This window comes from Podarcis liolepis (assembly GCF_965112155.1).
Source record: "Podarcis liolepis genome assembly, chromosome: 7".
Taxonomy (NCBI): domain Eukaryota; kingdom Metazoa; phylum Chordata; class Lepidosauria; order Squamata; family Lacertidae; genus Podarcis; species Podarcis liolepis.
In genome coordinates this window covers 77221013-77239082 of record NC_139561.1, presented here as the reverse complement: position 1 = coordinate 77239082, position 18070 = coordinate 77221013, and the positions used below count along the sequence as shown (strand labels likewise).

The 18070-nt window shown below is 46.4% G+C and overlaps 2 protein-coding genes across 8 annotated transcripts in view; both read left to right on the top strand.

Annotated features, from left to right (window-relative positions):
• The window catches only part of LOC310712385 (interferon-inducible GTPase 5-like), a 190647-nt gene extending 172906 nt beyond the window's left edge, over positions 1 to 17741 (top strand). The window contains exons 2-3 of one of the 4 annotated variants that reach the window (XM_083515386.1): positions 12924 to 13060; positions 15791 to 17741. In XM_083515386.1, coding sequence (XP_083371512.1) covers positions 15807 to 16961 — 1155 coding nt within the window. In that variant the 5' untranslated portion in view covers positions 12924 to 13060; positions 15791 to 15806 and the 3' untranslated portion in view covers positions 16962 to 17741. Of the gene's footprint in view, positions 1 to 12788; positions 13069 to 13700; positions 13724 to 15790 lie in introns of those variants that run through there. The other 3 variants (XM_083515388.1, XM_083515381.1, XM_083515387.1) reach the window with 3 other exon arrangements.
• The window catches only part of LOC310712383 (interferon-inducible GTPase 5-like), a 323482-nt gene that overhangs the window by 280483 nt on the left and 24929 nt on the right, over positions 1 to 18070 (top strand). The window contains exons 1-2 of one of the 4 annotated variants that reach the window (XM_083515366.1): positions 1369 to 1507; positions 3694 to 5959. The exons of 2 other annotated variants lie outside the window; for them this stretch is intronic. In XM_083515366.1, the coding sequence (XP_083371492.1) occupies positions 3722 to 4954 (1233 nt within the window). In that variant the 5' untranslated portion in view covers positions 1369 to 1507; positions 3694 to 3721 and the 3' untranslated portion in view covers positions 4955 to 5959. Of the gene's footprint in view, positions 1 to 1368; positions 1508 to 3693; positions 5960 to 18070 lie in introns of those variants that run through there. One more of the 4 variants, XM_083515375.1, reaches the window with a different exon arrangement.

Below are 18070 nucleotides of genomic sequence, written 5' to 3'. Positions count from 1 at the left end.
CTGCGATAAGAATTCAGAAACCCAATCAGGACCCAGCCCAGTCCAAGAAAGGATTTGCAAGAAGGAGGAGGACCTACAGCGACCCCATTAACTTTCGTTTTCTCAGAAATCACCTGTTTGAGCAGAGCTGTGTGTTGGGCAGGGGAGGGGGAGAGGGGAACTTGTAAACAGGATCTAATTTCTGCTCCAATGTAATAAAAATTGAAAGCTACTTTCCCCTTTCAAGGTTATGCAGGATAAAAAGTTGCAAATGATCAGCAGCAGAGCATTTAATTAGAAATATGTGCCTGTACACGTTTATTAGGCTTTTGTCGGAGATAAGCTCAAAGTACCTTGGTGATTTTAAACTGCATGGGGGTTTTATGTCTCTGTTCGGGGTCCCCCTTCAGAAGTATGTACAGTGGTACCTCGGGTTAAGTACTTAATTCGTTCTGGAGGTCCGTTCTTAACCTGAAGCTGTTCTTAACCTGAAGCACCAATTAAACTAATGGGGCCTCCTGCTGCTGCCGCGCAATTTCTGTTCTCATCCTGAAGCAAAGTTCTTAACCTGAAGCACTATTTCTGGGTTAGCGGAGTCTGTAACCTGAAGGGTATGTAACCTGAGGTACCACTGTATGTCATTCCAAGATCAAAACCAGTGATCACTGCTGATCTTCAGTGCACAGCTACAACAAGGCACAGCCCATCTGTGACTTTATGGACATTCCCAGTTCATGGAACTTGACAGTGAAACCTGACAGGTCTGAGCATGTGAACCAATATAACACCCCTTATGATGCTTTTCCATTCTCAGCATTTTCTGCAATGCAAATGGGTCACGTGATCAATGATGTGCAGGAGGCCCTCAGTAGACAAGTTAGTGCTGAAAGGGCTCCCTAAGCAGAACAAAGTATCTCTGCACATGCTAATGAAATCCTTTCACTGCCAACCCCCCCCCCCCATCTTTTTAATGCAAATAACAGGAGAGCGGGTTGGAAGAAAGAACTTGACACACTTCAGACATGAGGCAGAACCTTGTTGTCATTGCATTCTTATATTAATAAGTCTGTGCCCAGTGCACATCTGATGTACTGCAGATGCTGTTCTGGTTGTGCAACCATGGACGTCACCTGCCCTGATCAGCCGAATTCTCCTCATAGCGCTGCTCTGCTCCCCCAGCTTGCCATTTACACCCCAGCCAAAGGATTTTATCCAATATACTCATGCTCAGAGCATACCAGCTGAAATCAATGGACCTGATTAATTGGAAAGGTGTTTTTTTTTTTTTAAAGGAAATTTCTACGGTACTTTGCAAATATTCCACACAGCTGTAGTAAGAAGTGCCGACAACTCAGGTGCTGCTCAGGTGTTTCCTTTTTGCTTTTAGTAGTGTGAGGGTCAGGAGGGAGAGAGGGTACAAAAGGGAGACAGAGGGAGATAGCAGGACGGAGAAAAGCACGAGAAACCTCGAAGCAAAACCTCCGAGAAGAGGACTGAGCTTGGCTGCAAAAAATCGGTTCGGCAGCAGGTAAGGAGTTGAACTTTGCGTTTCTTTTTGAGCTTGTTTGGGTTAAAGGAGACTCTGAGCTCCTTTTTGGTGGGTGACAGATACAATTGTTGTTGTCGTCGTCTACCTTTTACCTTTTTATTGTTATTTTTTACATATTTATTATTATATTAAGCATTACATTATAGCTACTGTGATATCATATATCATATCATATTATAAACAACAATAATAATATTATTAACAATGATGTTGGAGAAGGCTGCCCTTCTTCCCCGCAGCAAAGGGAATAAATAACATGCCATCACCAGGGAGCAAGTAGAGCTCGTGCTACTAATCCCCTCCCCCCGACAAGTTTAATAAAAGACGTTTATTAGCATTGCAATGCAGTTCACCCTATGGTCACCAGGTTTTTTTCCCAATGAACCCAGGGACACTTGTTTTGTCTGTTTTTTTCTTTGAAGCTGAGTAGCAACAGGGAGTCAGTAGTGAGGATGGTGAGGCAAAAGACCCTGGGGCCATGCACACATGCATATTGTACTGGGAACGTCTGGCAACCCTACCCCACCCTCTTTGTCAGAGCGGGAACGGGGTGCAGAACAGAGGAATACAGCAACTTTTATTCTCCATGCCCTGAGTGCTGAAGAGGCAGAGACCATCTGGGCTGCCCCTTAGTGCAGAAGCAAAGCATAAGAGTTTTAAGTAACTGCCCTGAAGCCAATGCCACCCTTTTGCGTGTTAATTCAATACATCCCTCTGCAGACCCCCCCCCCCCCAGTTCCTTCAAGAAAGCAGCAGGAACACAGCTGTGTCCCAGCACTTGCTGTTGTGTAAAAATGTGCACCACTTCTGATTAGAAAAACTGCATGGCAAGGGTTCGAGGCAGGGCAGGCCAGAAGATGCTGGAGCTTCTCTTCGTTCTGGGTAGGTGCTGTGCTGCCTAATGAGCATGGATAGCTATGTGGGTTAGACCACGGTGCTGATAACACCAAGGCTGCAGGTCCCTGCCCTGCAGGGGAGTTGGACTAGATGACCCTCAGGGTCTCTTCCAACTCTACAGTACTATGATTCTACGACTTTCCCGAGTCGCCCTCTCGGGGCTTTCTTTGTCCTTCCATCACTGTGGTACCAAAGATGAAACTTCCCTTCCCCATGCACTTTAGTCCTGCTGCAAAATCACCTCCCCATATCAATTCAAACAAACAAAACCCCACTGATAACACCCCACACTTAATGTATCATGCAATTAAGTACTCAGAATGTCTTTAAATCTAAAATCGATTTTATGCTCTTTTTTCCTTTAAGCGGTATTTCATTCATTTATTCATTATATTTATATGGCTTTCGGTACAAGATAATGTTGCTCGTAATGGGTTGTCTTCAAATAACATTTACTCAGAGTAGACCTATTAAAATTAATGGACCTTAGGCATGGTTATTAATTTCATTGAGTTGTCGCTGTGTAAAGGTTAGTTGACAAGAACCCAATGTGGATATTTTCCCCAGTACTGCACTTTAAGAATATTTCTGGGCTCTTTCTGCATCACTTATTCCTACCCATTGACTCCTTTTTTTTCTCCCCCTTGGTGACATTTCTAAAAATATTCTTCATTTTATGGTGACTTTTGTGAAAGTGGCAGAACAAGGCTTGGGCAGAATATACTAGGGATATGCACAGTGCATTGGCTTATTTATTTATTAAGTGTTTTACCCAAAGTTTTAGCAAAAGAAGAGAGGAATCCTTAGTGTGTGTGTAAATGCTTCCTTTAGTCAAATCTCTAGAGGAGGCATGGCCAAACCCGGCCCTCCAGCTGTTTTGGGACTACAACTCCCATCATCCCAGGCTAACGGGACTAGTGGTCATTGATGATGGGAGTTGTAGTTCCAAAACAGCTGGAGGGCCATGTTTGGCCATGCCTCCTTAGAGGAATGAACAATTTGAGTTCAAAAAAGATGCACATCTCACATAAACATGTTTTAAGGGTTATGTGTGAATGCATGCACATATAGATTTCTGAGAGATTGACAACAGGCACAATTCTTCACTTTATTGAAATACTACCAACTGCTGCTCAAACAACCCACTAGTCTCAGAGACATGTCCTAAGTAAATTGATTTTCCCACATAAACCATGGATTGTAAAGATGACCAGAAAAGTGTGTGGAAAGGTATCATTTAACTATTAGAGTTTTCTTCTCCTTCTCAGATAAACTGAGCCACAAGGAATCCCTGTCATGGATCCTGCCATAATAATAGAAAAATTAACAAAAGACCTTGCTGAAATGAAGGCTGCTTTGGAGAAAAAAACATTTGAAGCTGTTTCAGCTGAAGCTCAACAGCAGTCAAATTTATTAAATAACATCACGTTGGAAATTGCCATCACAGGAAGAGCAGGAGCTGGGAAATCATCTTTTGTCAATGCCCTGCGAGGAATGGGAGATGATGAAGAGGGTGCAGCTCTGACAGGGGTGACAGAAACAACAATGGTGCCACAAGAATATACATGCCCCACATTCCCCCAAGTCAAATTTTGGGATCTACCAGGAATTGGAACAAATAATTTTAGTGCAAAGGAATACCTAAAGAAGGTCAATTTCAGCAAGTATGATTTTTTCATCATCATCGCCTCAGGGCGCTTCACTGAGGATGACACCAAATTGGCTCTAGAGATCCGTAAAAATAAGAAGAAATTCTACTATGTGCGCAGCAAAGTGGATATCGATATTGATAACTACAGGCGGTCAAAACGCATCAATGTGGAGGACACCCATGAGATGATGCAGTCTGAGAAGAAGACACTTGGCATTATACAGAAAGATAGCTATGATAATTTGAAGGCATTAGGTGAGTCTTCTCCAAGGGTCTTTCTGATATCAAGGTGGGATTTGAGCAAGTATGATTTCCCCCTCCTTCAAGAGACCTTTGAAAAGGAACAGGATGAAATCAAGAGAGATGCTTTAATTATGTGTCTTCCAATTTTAACAAAAGATAGCATTACAAAGAAAAAGGCTGCTATGAAGAGCCTGATATGGAAAACAGCCATGGTGAGTTGTACTGTTGGGTTCATTCCTGTCCCATTCCTCTCACTTGGGTGTGACATTGCCATTGTGGTTTCAACAATGATACATATCTGCAAAGTTTTTGGGTTGGATGAAAATTCTCTCAATATACTAGCAAATCGTGTGGGGAAACCTGTTGAGGAGTTGAAATCTACTATTGAACATACCCCAAGCACCGGTACGATCACGGCAGAATTTGCCATGGCTATCTTGAAGAGGTCAGCAATGTGGGGAGCAATCACAGTGGTAGAGCTGGTTCTGGATTTCATACCTGTGTTGGGGTCTCTCTATGGTGGGAGCAGTTCTTTTATTACCACATTCTACTTGCTGAAGGATTTCCTGGAAAATGCTGTGAAAGATGCAGAGAAAGTTATGGCAAAGGCTGCTGAGCCCAAGAGACGCAAGTAAACAGCCAATACATCTACCTGGGAAGAGACATCCAGGTACAACATGCATTATCTCATCTTTCTACCACAGCATCAATCAATTGCTTTCTTCACAAGTTCGACTTCTGGTCTTGCAACATGGCGTCCTAGCATGCTCCCTTTATTACTCTTCAGCTCAGCACTCGTAGGGTTGCCATATTTCAAAAAGTGAAAATCCGGACACAAAAGTTGTTGAGCTTTTCGCTTATTTGGGGCGGGGGGCAAAATTATAGAGATGAGGTGGGGAGGGCAAAGTTGATGAGCTATTTTGGCAAAATCCCCCCAAAACAAAAGAAGTTCTTGAGCTATTTTAAAGGAAATCTACCCCAAAAAATCAACACTTCTGACATTTCACAATCATTTTTACCCATTTTCAAGAATTCTGCTTGGACACTACTTCCAATGGATGAATCCCACACATATGGCAGCCCTATTGTAGCAACGCTTAATCAGTAGCCTGCCTGGGCAATTTTTATCCAGTTTAGAGGTTTCTTATCTCCTACCTGTCAGGGTTAAAACATGGATGTCTCCCCCTCCGCCATGGAGCAAGTTTGCAGCAGCAAAACCTAAAGAATGGAGAAAAGAAGAGAAGAGAAATGGCTTCAGAAAGTTCTATTGCTGATACGCTTAAGTTAATTGTGATGCAGAATTAATGTCTGAAGGATAATTTAGCAAAGGTGAATCTTAAAATTACAGCCCTGGATCAAAAAGTTACTGATCTTAATGAGAAGATATCAAAATCTGAAGCAGTTCAAATTAAACAAGATCTAACACAGATATCGTCTTGGGTGGGATCCTGCGAGACATGCTTATCCATGCAAAAATATACTATATAGTTTTGTAGCCTTTAGTATATTTTGTGGTTATTTTGTTATTGGTGCTTTATAAAATGTTTTAGCGTATTCTCTTCCTCCGTTGATTGCTATTCTTTCCTTTTGCCTTATTTACTTAATCTCAATTAAATAATAAATATTAAAATTTTAAGAAATGTTTTTTTCCTCTGAATCCTCCCTACTGCAATTATTTCCCCAACTGTTCTAATTTTTGTTTTAAAAAATCATTTAATTCAGGCATGGGAAAGCTGTAGGCAACGGTCCAAATTTAGCTGTCCTAATCTGAACCACAAGCCTGTTTTCTCTTAGCCTCCTTGTTGTAATGATTAATCTTTTCTTTACTTCACCAGCTGGCTGGGTGGGTAGGGGAAGCCTGAGCCTTTGGGGAGGGTTTTTCCTCGGGAAGTAAGCATACACATACCCACAAATTTCATTGTATTTTAGGATGCTATGAAACAGAGGAAGACTGGTTCATCTTCAACATAGTTGGAGTAGAGGGAGTTTTGGGTGTCCTCCTGCAACAAATAACTCCAGATAGGTGTTTCTTATTCTTTCTTTGTTTTCATTTTGTTTTGTTTTTAAGGGATATGTGCTTTTTATTTTCCTTTTTTCGTTTCTTGGTTTTTGAGAAAACAAAGAAACCAGAGACAACAACATCAGAACAAACAAGACTTGAAATCAGGTCTCTGTCCATATCAGAGCTTGGAACTAGTTCAAGTTCAACATGTCCGTAAAAGAACTAATTCCCATTCATGTTAATCCCTTTATGAAACAAGCCAGTTCTCTTTATGTTCAGTTCACTTCAAGTTAATCCAAATTACCTTTGGCAATTTTTTTTTGTAGAAATACTCTAAAGCACTTAGAAAGTGGCAATGAACTTGAAGATGAGCCAGAAATCATTCTTCATTTTGCCCCAACATCAACTTAATTCATGTTCAGTTTACCCAGCAAGTATGGGAACTACTTTCTCATGTAGTTCAGATGTTTTTTCAAACTAATTCAGTGCACATTGAACTTGTTCATTCCAAGCACTAGCCAATTGATTTTGAGATTGTTATAGTCCATACGTGATTTTACCAGCTGCTGAGATAAAAATCCAAGTTTCTCCAGCTGTCGGAGGTGGCTACACTGACAGCTACTAGCAGCTGCACTAAGAGATGGCTATGCCTTGGCTATGCATCAAGCTGGGAGTCAGCAACACCAGCTCTTATTTGTGGAATGTTTTATCCTCAGTTCTTTAGTACGCTGTTGGCAATGCTTATTATCAGTGGCATAGCATGGGGGGTGCCGGCCGCACTGGGCGCAACATCTGGGGGGGGGCTCGAGTCCAGAGGGAAGCGACAAGTTCCTTCCTCCGCCGGGCTCCCCGCCGCCACCGCCAGCCTTGCGCCCTAGCGCGCGCGCCCCGCTGCCGCCGCTGCTGCGGCTGCGCTCCACTCACTGCTCGCAGGAGGAGCAGCCGCTGCAGCAGCGCCGACGCCGCCACCGACGCCTGGCCGGGCACGGGCAGCCTCCGCACCCCGATGCCGACGCCATCCCCTCGGCCCAGCCACAGGCGGCGGCTGCTTCGGCCGACTGGGAGGGAGGAGAGCTCCGAGGGGCCTCGCTGCGCCCTGCGCTCCCCAAAACCCTCCGAGAGGAAGCCGGCGGGCGGGCGAGGGTCTCCCGGCAGAAGGGGGCGTCGCTGGCTCCGGCTCTCAGCGCAAGTCTCAGCCGCGGGGGGGGGGGGGCGAGGACGGAGCTCGGCTGGAAGCCCCCGGACCCAGCCGGGAGGAGGAGAGGCGCTCGCCAAGCCCGGATCTGGAGCTCCACCTACAGCCCAAGGAGAGGAGGGTGCGGGGAGGCGCCCGAGGGGAGGGGGCTTCGGCTGCCTCGGCCCGCGGGGGCTCCGCAAATAATAAATTTAATAAATTCCTGCTGAGCCTTTGGGGGGGGTCCTTGGCTCCTTCGCTCGCCCCCAGCCCCAGTGGCGTAGCGTGGGGGGGTGCAGGGGGCCAGGTGCAACATCTGGGGGGGCGCGCTCGCACTCGAGTGCTAAAATCCACGGGTTAGGGGGCGCAAATTACTTGCCTTGCCCCGGGTGCTGACAACCCACGCTACGCCACTGCTTATTATGAGTGCTTGTCTTGCCAAATGCTAGGTGGTTCTTTTAAACTGAGATTGAGAGGCAATACAGAACACAAGTGAGTGAGAAGATTTAAGATTTTATTCTAAACAGCAAGCAATATATACATTACTAAGCAAGCACTTCAATCTGCCACTTGGAAGCCCTCAAAAAGTGGCAAAGCGTCTCCCCAGGTAACCTTAGGTTTGCACGGACCTGTGATCGATCAGTCTGAGCAAAAGCTTCTCAGACTCTGCCCAACACCATCTGATTTACAATGCTGCTTTGGCTTTCTGAACAGCTGAGAGCAAACTGCAAGGGACTTGCGGTAAGTTCCATGTTGGTGCTGAGAATGGAACTTCATGAGGAGAATTATGGCAACTGAGAAAGAGACTTGGGACAAGTATGGCAGCAGGGACTCTAGAGCCAAGTGTTGTTAGCCAAATTTCAGTTTATTTAAGAACATATTTCACTTGCGCTGTGCATCAGATCCAGCTCAATTTCTGGATGCTGACAGGAGGAGAAGAAGCAGGCAGAGGGAGAGGACAGTTAACAGCAGATAGCAGAGAGGAGGGGGAGAGCAGCTGTAATCTGAGCTCTGACCAAAGGGACAGATAGATGTGTGAGAACTACGATAGTGGGCAAGACGTGGGAATGCAGGAAATACGCTCTGCCAAATCTCTTAGGATTTCAAAAGGAGCAGAGATGCACGAAAGATAGGGGAAGAGAAGGTGGGGGCTTCCGTGTTGGGGTAGGGGGAGCAGCTGAGCCGGGCAACTCCATCTTCTGGGGAGGGTGGTGAGTAGAGAAGCTCCGTCTTAGTTTGTTGCTTTAGCAATAAATCTGAAATAATTAACAGCCAGATTCGTCTCACGTTTGTGGGAGAGACCAAGCCATAACAGATTGCCCGGACTCATTTTTTCTCTCATGCCGGAGGCCAACAGAGAACGTGATGGAAAGGCAAGTGCGGAACGTGGGGAATGCAGCTAGGGGAGCAGAGGGAGGGGCAGGAGAGCCCACGGACCCCATAATAGAATTGAGAAGCTACACAGGGCAACTCAAATCACAGCTCGATACGCTAGCAGGAGCTCTAGATGAACAAAGGAGGAACACACAGGCTGAAAGGGACCTCAGGGCTGGCAAGGGGCCTGGGGTTCATCCTGCAAAATTCAGTGGGGACACAGAACGTTATGCTGCCCTTAAAACGAAATCCAATTACATCTTGGATGTGAGATCAGCCAAATTTAGCTTGGACAGACAGCGGATATCTTATCTGATAAGCTGGCTGGAAGGACCAGCGAAGGACTGGGCCATCACTTTAATGGAGGGCCAGCACAGCATGCTGGGAAAGCTGCGGGAATTCTGGGGACAGATGGATGCAATGTTCAAGAGCCCCATGGAGCATGCAGCGGCTGAGAAACAACTGTTGAATCTGCAATTGGAGGGGGGGGAGCTCTGTGGCCTCTTATTGGACTGCTTTCAATGCCTTATTGCAAAGAGTTGGCTCGGGACAGAACACGGGACCACTGGCAGCCATGTACGTAGCAGGATTGAACCCATTGATCCTGGATGAGATGGCGAAGATGCAACCCATGCAGTCGCTGGACGAGTTAGTCAGAGCCTCCCTACAGCTGGGGTTACGTCAGGAGCAACGGACGTTAGAAAAGAGGGGGGCTGGGGGGCCTTCACTAGTAAGGAGGCACACTCCGAGTCTTTCTGTGCCAGGGATGGGCGACCCATCCAGCCAGGGGCAAGCAGTTGAACCAATGCAGATTGGCTCGGTAGAAAGAGGGAAGACTAGGATGGCATGGAAAGAAGGGAGTCCATGGCGTTGGGAGACACACAGTTGCTTTGTATGCGGGAGGCAGGGGCAAAACTGTGTCCCGATAGGAAGGTGGGGGGATCCCTGTCAGGGGCCAGTGTAGAAGAGAGGCCCAAACCCCAAGAGACACAGACGGGAAACGGCAACTACCTGCCTGCCCCATCTGCACTGAGAGGGAGTTGGAGGGTGGGGGTGGCGAAGAGCTCCAGCTCCCAAGGCTTCAGGAAGCTGGAGGACAAGATGGGGGAAGGGAAGGCGAGTCTCTCTGCGTGAGGCTGTAGAAACCCTTGAAGGAACCTGTGCCCAGTGCCCCCCTGCATGATGTCCCCTAAAGCTGAGGATGTCAGATAAGACACGGGCTTTGCTGTCAGTCTGGGAACACTCTGAGGAGAGTTTGGTGTCCTTCTTGTCTGCCTGGCTTGCAAAGCCAGCTTGTCATGTGGGCTCTATAGCTGCTCTGCACTCTGCAGAATGTTAGAATGTTTCTAAAAAATAAACTATTTCTTCCTCATGTTCAGTCTTGTAATATGAAGCCATTGGATCAGGCCCTACCCTCTGGAGCAGAAGAAAACAAGCTTATTCCCTCTTCTGTGTGACAGCCCTTGAGATATTTAAAGATGGCTATCGTAACTCCTCTCAGTCTCCTCTTTTCCAGGATAAACACACCCAGCTTCTTCAAGTGCTCCTCATAAGACTTGGTTTTCAGAGCTTTGGTCATCTTGGTCACCCTCCTCTGTACAAGTTCCAGCTTGTCAATATCCTTCTTCTGAAGGATATCAGGAGCTTCCAGTTTCAACATCACTGTCTGCATCATGTTTTCTCTTCACCTAAGCAAATGACTTGCACAACTTCCCAGCTGGGTGCAACTTCCCAGAGCAGATTTTAGAGGAGATGAGGGGGAGATGAGTTGAAAAAGAGGACAGGGACTCCTGCCCCATTAACATTTGTGTAGAAGGGAGAATGCCAGCAAGTATTTCCTTCAGCATACGGGAAAATCTCCTGAGAGAAGTGGGCAAATTTATTATTTTTTCAGTTTCTCATTTTTCCAATATTTAAGGTCAGCTCCTCACATCTCCCTATCAGTTGGGTATTTCCATTTTAAAAAAGTTTTCATGAAAATTCATCATGAAAAAACAGCTTCGAATTTCTTTTGATCCCAAGCAGACTTCACTTCAGCAAGGTCTTTTGTTTAGGTTTCTATTGTTATGGCACGATCCTTGACAGTGATTCCTCATGGCTCAGTTTATCTGACAAAGAGAAGAAAACTGTAATAGTTAAACGATAGGTTTCCACGCACTTTTATGGACATCTTTACAATCCGTGGTTTATGTGGAAAAATCAATTTACTTAGGGCCTGTCTCTACCAGTAGGTTGTTTGAGCAGCAGTTGGTAGTATTTCAATAAAGTGAAGAATTCTGCCTCTTGTCAATCTCTCAGAAATCTATATGTGCATGCATTCACACAAAACCCTTTGTAGGTCTTTCAGGACCAGTGTTATATTGTCTCGGTGGCCACTCCCAGTCACCGGTCTAGCTGCCTCATTCTGGATTAGTTCTAGTTTCTGGGTCACCTTCAAAGGTAGGCCCAATTAGAGTGCATTGCAATAGTGCAAGTGGGAGATAACTAGAGCATGCACCACTCTGGCAAGACAGTCCACGGGCAGGCGGCCTGCATACCAGGTGGAGCTGGGAGACAGTGTAAGAATGCAATGACAACAAGGTTCTGCCTCATATCTGAAGTGTGTCAGGTTCTTTCTTCCAACCCTGTCTCTGCATAGACCTCACTGGTTATTTGCAACAAAATAGATGGGGGTGTGTGTATGTGACAGTGAACGTATTGCATTAGCATGTGCTTCTGTTCTGCTTAAAGGGAGCCTTTTCGCCACTAACATGTCTGCTGAGGAACTCCTGGGCATCCTTTGTCACATGACCCATTTGCCTTGCAGAAAATTCTGAGAATGCAAAAGCATCATAAGCATGTTATATTGGTTCACATGTAGTGCTGCTCAGACCTGTCAGGTTTCACTGTCAAGGTCCATAGCCTGGGAATGTGCATAAACTCACAGATAGACTTGCCTTGTTGTACATGTGCACTGAAGATCAGTAGTGATGACCGTGTATCACCAATTTTGATCTAGGAATGACATACTACATTTTCCCATGTATAACCCCCCCCCCCCCCGTGTATAAGATGCCCCCTATTTGGGGGGGACTACAAATTAAGAAATTTGTACAGTGCACTATCCGTGTATAAGATGAACCCAATTTTTAAACATTATTTTAAGGTTAAAAAAAACCCCTAGTCTTATACACGGAAAAGTGTGGTACATACTTCTGATGGGAGACCCCGAATAGAGACTGAAAACCCCTATGCAGTTTTAAATCACCAAGGACCATTGAGCTTATCTCCGACAAAAGCCTAATTAACTGGTGCAGGCATGTATTTGTTACTAAATGCTCTGCTGGTGACGTCACACAGAACTGTTTATCCCTGTAAGTTCTGATTCTCCTCACAGATTTGCAACTGTATACCCTGCATAACCTTGAAAGGGGAAAGTAGCTTTGGGTTTTTAATATCTTGGAGCAGAAATTAGATCCTGTTTACAAGTTCCCCTCTCCCCCTCCCCTGCCCAACACACAGCTCTGCTCAAACAGGTGATTTCTGAGAAAACGAAAGTTAAGGGGGTCGCTGTAGGTCCTCCTCCTTCTTGCAAATCCTTTCTTAGACAGGGCTAGGTCCTGACTGTGAGTCTGAACTCTTACCGCAGTACAGTGTGTCAAAAGATTTCAGATTAAAATAGCCTCTGCTGGCGCTCAGAGCGTGGGGCAAGAAATCCCCCCTGCAGACACTTCTCAGTTGGCTTGGCAGATGCAGCTGCTACCTGCCTGCCCCGTCTGCAAGGAAACTGTGTTGGGGGATGTGTGTGGAAAGAGCTCCAGCTCCCAAGGCTGCAGGAAGCTGGAGGACCATCTGGGGGAAGGGAAGGCGAGTCTCCCTGTGTGAGGCTGTAGAAACCATTGAAGGGATAATGCCTGAGGGCACGAGTGAGCCTTTGGGACCTTCCCTTTTAAAGGCAGCTGCACTGCTGTCAATCAGGCTGCTTGGAGCTCCCTCTAGCGGGGAATGCGGCTCTGGCTGTGCGTTGCAATCTCGTCCTCGCTCGTACTTTCGCTTTCTTCTTTCCTTTTTTTAGTGCGACGACCGGGAGGGAGAGGGAATAAAAGCGAGAGCGAGGAAGAGAGTTGGACGGAGAAAAGCCTAAGAGACCAGCAAGCAAAGCCTCCGAAGAGGGAACTGAGCTTGACTGCAAAAAAACCGGACTGGCAGCAGGTAAGGAGGTGAGCAGTTCTCCTGGGGCTCTGATGATTTCCGTGTTTTTTTGTGTTTTTCTGAGCGTGTTTGCGTTAAAGGAGACTCTGAGCTCATTGCTAGGCGGGGGAGGGCAGAATCGTTTATTTTTACTCTTGATGATGTCGGAGAAGGCTGCCCTTCTTCCCCGCTGCAAAGGGAATAAATAACATGAAAAATCCAGGGAGCAGCAAGCAGAGCTGGTGCTACTCTAAGAGTTGTAAGTAACTGCTCTCAAATCAACGCGGGTCTCCCTTTCGAGCGGTGACGCGTGTTCATTCGACATCCCCTCTGCAGCTGCTACGAGGCTGCCCTCCTTCTGGTGCACACAACCCTCCCTTCCAGGCTGCTCTTCGCCCGCATACCCAACACACACCTGGAGCAGGGAGGGAGGGAGAGAGAGTGACCTCATTCATTAACCCCTCCCCTCGTGTCCGGGCTCTTCCCGCACCTTGGATGCCAGGATCAGAAGGAAAAGAGCTCCCATCCCATTCTCTCCCTCCCTGAAGGGAAGATGGTGGGGTGGGGGGAGAAAGAGAAAGGACGCAACTTCCAGCCGACCTTCGAACCCTAACCCTGCTCTGTGCTCCCCCCCCCCCTTTCCTCTCCCAGCAACACCAACAAGAAATCTCAGCAGCCGCCCAGGTAATTTCCAGTCAGGAGCCTGATGAAAAGTCTCTCACTCCTAAAAAACTTCGGAGGAGGGGAGAGAGAAGGGGAAAGAAAATAAAGGTTTGCTGAGGGGTCAGGAGGAGAGGAATTTGTGTCTGGTCCTTCCACAGGCTGGGGAGAAGGAGGGGGGAGGCTGTCCCTAAGCTGAGAAGAGAAACCATTTCGCTGGAAAGCTGAGACAGTGGTACCTTGGTTTGCAACCGCTTTGGATTACAACCATTTTGGGTTACAACCATGTCAAACCCGGAAGTGCATGTCCCTTTTTTAAAATCAAAACCAATTTTTGGGGGGGAGGCCCCATTGGCGAAAGCGCGCCTTGGGTTAAAACCTGTTTTGGTTTACAACCGAATCTCCGGAATGGATTATGTTTTTAAACCAAGGTACCACTGTAATGTACAGCTTGGGGGAGGGGGGAAGTGGGTGGAGAATTTAGACACATAAGGTGTATCTGGTTATTAATTACTTAAATCAGTGGTTTTCAACCAGGGTGGCGTGGCACCCTGGGGTGCCTTGAATGGTGGTCAGGGGTGCCGTGGGCAACACTGGCCTCTGTCCCTCTTTCATTCACTCCCTCCTCCGATGCCCTCATATCTCTGCCTCCCAAAGGCTTGAAGAACTGTTTGTTGCAGCATCCCTGGCTACAAGCTCCCCAGGTGAGTGTGCCTCTGGGGCTGGCCAGGGGGTGCTAGTTTCCAGGAGCTGAAGCAGGGCCTCAGAGTAAGCAGGCAAGTGGGCAAAGGAGCCCAGACAGACAGACCACCAGCCCTTGCTGTTGGGAATGGACAGACAAGTCCCAGGTCCCTGTGGGGAGGCAGGGACAGTAAATCAGAGACCAGGGGTGGCATCAGCAGCTGCCCAGAGGACTCACAAGGAAAGGGGAGAGGAGGCTGAGGCAAGACTTTAAGAAGGAGGGGGGTTGCTTGAAAAAGCCAGCTCTGCAGGCAAGGGGTGACATAACTGGGCTCCTGAGCCCCACAGGGGTGCCGCAGAAAGAAGGTACTTGGTCAAAGGAGCTGGGGACTAAAAAAGGTTGAAAACCTCTGACTTCAATGACAAGCAGTGGAAGAATTTACATACAGTGTCTAAAGGAAGGGTGCACTCTTAAAAAATACTTAAATAAAACTGCCCGAACCCCTTCTTCTTTTTGACCAGAAACCCCTCTTCTCCACCTTCAGACTGATAACTCTCCCGTTGTGGGGAAGAAGGAGCCTTAGAGAGCGGGGGAAGGTGACCTTCATGGCAGGAGCTTCTCCTACACTCGAGTAGGACCCTGGCAGAGACATGTGCCCGACTGGCATGTTCTCTCCCTCCTGGTCGATCTTTCGGGAGCTTCAAAAGCTTTCTTCAGCCAAAAACATCACAGTGACCGATGCCAACAGACATCAGCACACTTAGGGATCCACAGAGTCTTCGCAGTTTGCGTAACGGACCTCAGCAACTCAGCATTTTGGCTAATTTGCTTTATTTACATATAAACACACATGGAGCACTGCAACATGGCGCCCTCTCTCTCTAGCATCAGACAGCAAAGAGAAAAAGAACAAAGGACAATAGTCGCACTTCACGGAACACAGTAACACAAACATCCTTTCTCTGTCACTTCCCACTCTGTGGAGTCAAAACATACACCGTCATGTGATAGACAACAATCCCATGACTGCAGTCACGGAGCAGGAATTCTAACACTTCAGTCCTTGCAACTTCCTCATTGGTGCAAGAGGTACTGGGAAGAGTTGCTGTGTTCACTTGGCTTGCGCTGTTTAGGTTTTTTTGAGTAAAGAGTTAACGTCATTGACAACGGGTGTTTTATTGTTTGCCAACTCCAGCTCCTGACGTCCCATGAACTTTGGGGACTTTATCCTTGCGCTCACTTTAGAATTATGGAATGTGATGGGATTCATACCTTCTACCTATAAAGCTTTGTTGCTTGGCAAATGATAATAATATTGGACACACTGCAAATTTTAGGAAGAGCATGCCACTAATGAATGCTTCTAGTTACGCCAGTCACTAACATTTTCCTGCTTCCTTTCTCGGCAGCACACCAAGATCCACAATGGTGGAAGACTTCGAGGTAGCCATCTCTCAGGGCCAATTGGCAGGCACTGTTTCGCAAGTGCTGGCAAAACCACTGCCCTTTTTCAACAGCACTCCGCTCCACATTGCCGTAGTAGGAGAGCCCGGCTCCGGGAAGTCCTCTTTCATCAATGCCATGCTGGGTCTTCGTGCCGATGACCCACGTGCCGCTGCGACTGGCATACAGATGACGACGGTGCAAGTCAAGGATTACCCACACCCGACACTTCCGCAAGTGATCCTTTGGGACCACCCCGGAAGGGGAATGCCAACTTTTGGGGAGGACAAATTTGAGAAGGTCAATTTGAATCACTTTGATTTCTTCGTCATCGTCGGCTCCCAGCGCTTCCGCTCCACCCATTCTGACCTGGTCCGTGAGATCCAAGATATGGGCAAGAGCTTCTACTTTGTGCGCACCAAAGCAGACCTGGACCTGTCAGCCGCCAAGAGGCAACAGCCATCTGACTACAATGAGAAGAAGGTCCTCTTGCACATCCAGGAGGACTGCAAAGAGTGCTTGGTAAGAGAAGGAGTGAGGGACCCACAAGTCTTCATCGTCTCCAACTGGGAAGCCGACCGCTTTGACTTCCCCCTCCTGCAGGAAACGCTGAAGAACGATCTCCTGCGGCTGAAGAGGCAAGCCTTTCTGCTCCGCTTCCCTAGCATCTGCCTGCCTATCTTAGAGAAAAAGAAAACCACTGTGAAGGAGAAGATTTGGACCAAAGGGCTTGTTTTGCTGGTCGCTCTTGGAAGCCCAGTTCCCTTCCTTCTCCCCATATTTCTGTTTAGTAAGTTCCGCTCCTGGTGCTTCCTAGACTTTGGCCTGGACGATCCATCCCTTGCAGCTCTGGCCCAGCGTGTTGGAAAGACAAGCACAGCCCTTAAAGCAGCAATGCAGTCCCTGGGAATGTTCTCTGCCATTTTATGGGTCCTAGCAGACTTGGTGGGACTCTCAGTGATGGCTTATGAATATCACCGCTGGGAGCGTTTCCCCATCTTTGGCTGCCTTCTTTCCGGAGGGATTTCACTTCTTCGCACCTACTTCATGCTGCAGAAATGCATATCAGGTGCTGCTGATGACACCAAGAGGGTTTTGTCCAAAGCTCTTGAGGCAGAGGGGAAAAAGTCTATTTAGCAGCAAACAGATGCACTATGATGACTAAGTGCTTGATATATAGTATCTGGCGAATTATACCTTTCCATTTTTAAAACAACCACCACCAAAAGACATTAAAATAATAATAATCAGATGATCAGGTTTTTTATTTTAAAAATTCCATAAATCTTAGGCTTCTCATTTTAATAATACCCCTTCAGTTACTTTTTAAAATTAGTATCTCTATCCAATGTATAAGAATTAAGACCAATACCAAAAAAGGGACTTTGGGACAAATGGACTTTTTCCTATTCATAATTCTTTCAGTCCACTAATGAATTGCTCTGTATATGATGCCAGACTAGAAAAAACTAGTGACGTCTGTGAACCTGCTTGCAGGGATGGTCTCAAGTTATAATTTATGCAGGCTGCAGCATTCACTTTCTCTCCCTCTCTCTCTCTCTCTCTCTATATATATATATATATATATATATATGCGCGCTGCATTTGCTTTTTTTCTTTAGGAACAAGAGTTAGCTCTATATCACAAGTCCCATGCAACATCTATTTCAGAATTTGCTTTCCCTCATACACACTCAAACTAAAGCAGGGCATTCAGCTAGACAGGAGCCTCCACATTTGTGAAATAGGAAGTTGAGGTAATTTTAATCTGTTCTAGTATTTAAACTCTTGCATATCTTAATGCACAACTGTAATTGTTTTTTGGTTTTATTATTTCATCTCTTTGCAAGCCGCTTTGAGGTTTTATTAGAATCAAGTGCTGTATAAGTTTTCATGAAATAAACTAATTGGTTAAATTAATCTCCTTGCCACTGCCACTGTTTGTGTTAAAATCAACGCTGCTTTCACATGGTCACTCTAATTATTTTAGAAATGTCCAGCAAAATCCGGGTGTATGGCAGCCCATGTCGGCAGTGTAGCTTTTTGGGGGAGAAAAAACCATACACTTTTGTGTTTGGATTTTCTCCTTTTGAAATATGGCCAAACTGACTAATCAGCTTTCAGTTTTCCATGAAAGTCTCAGAAATGAGAAATATTGTGAATTATCTAGACCCCCCCTCCTTCTTTGGCAATCACTCATAGCCGAGTAAGATTGTCTTCCATAAACATGGTTTTAACACTAAGTC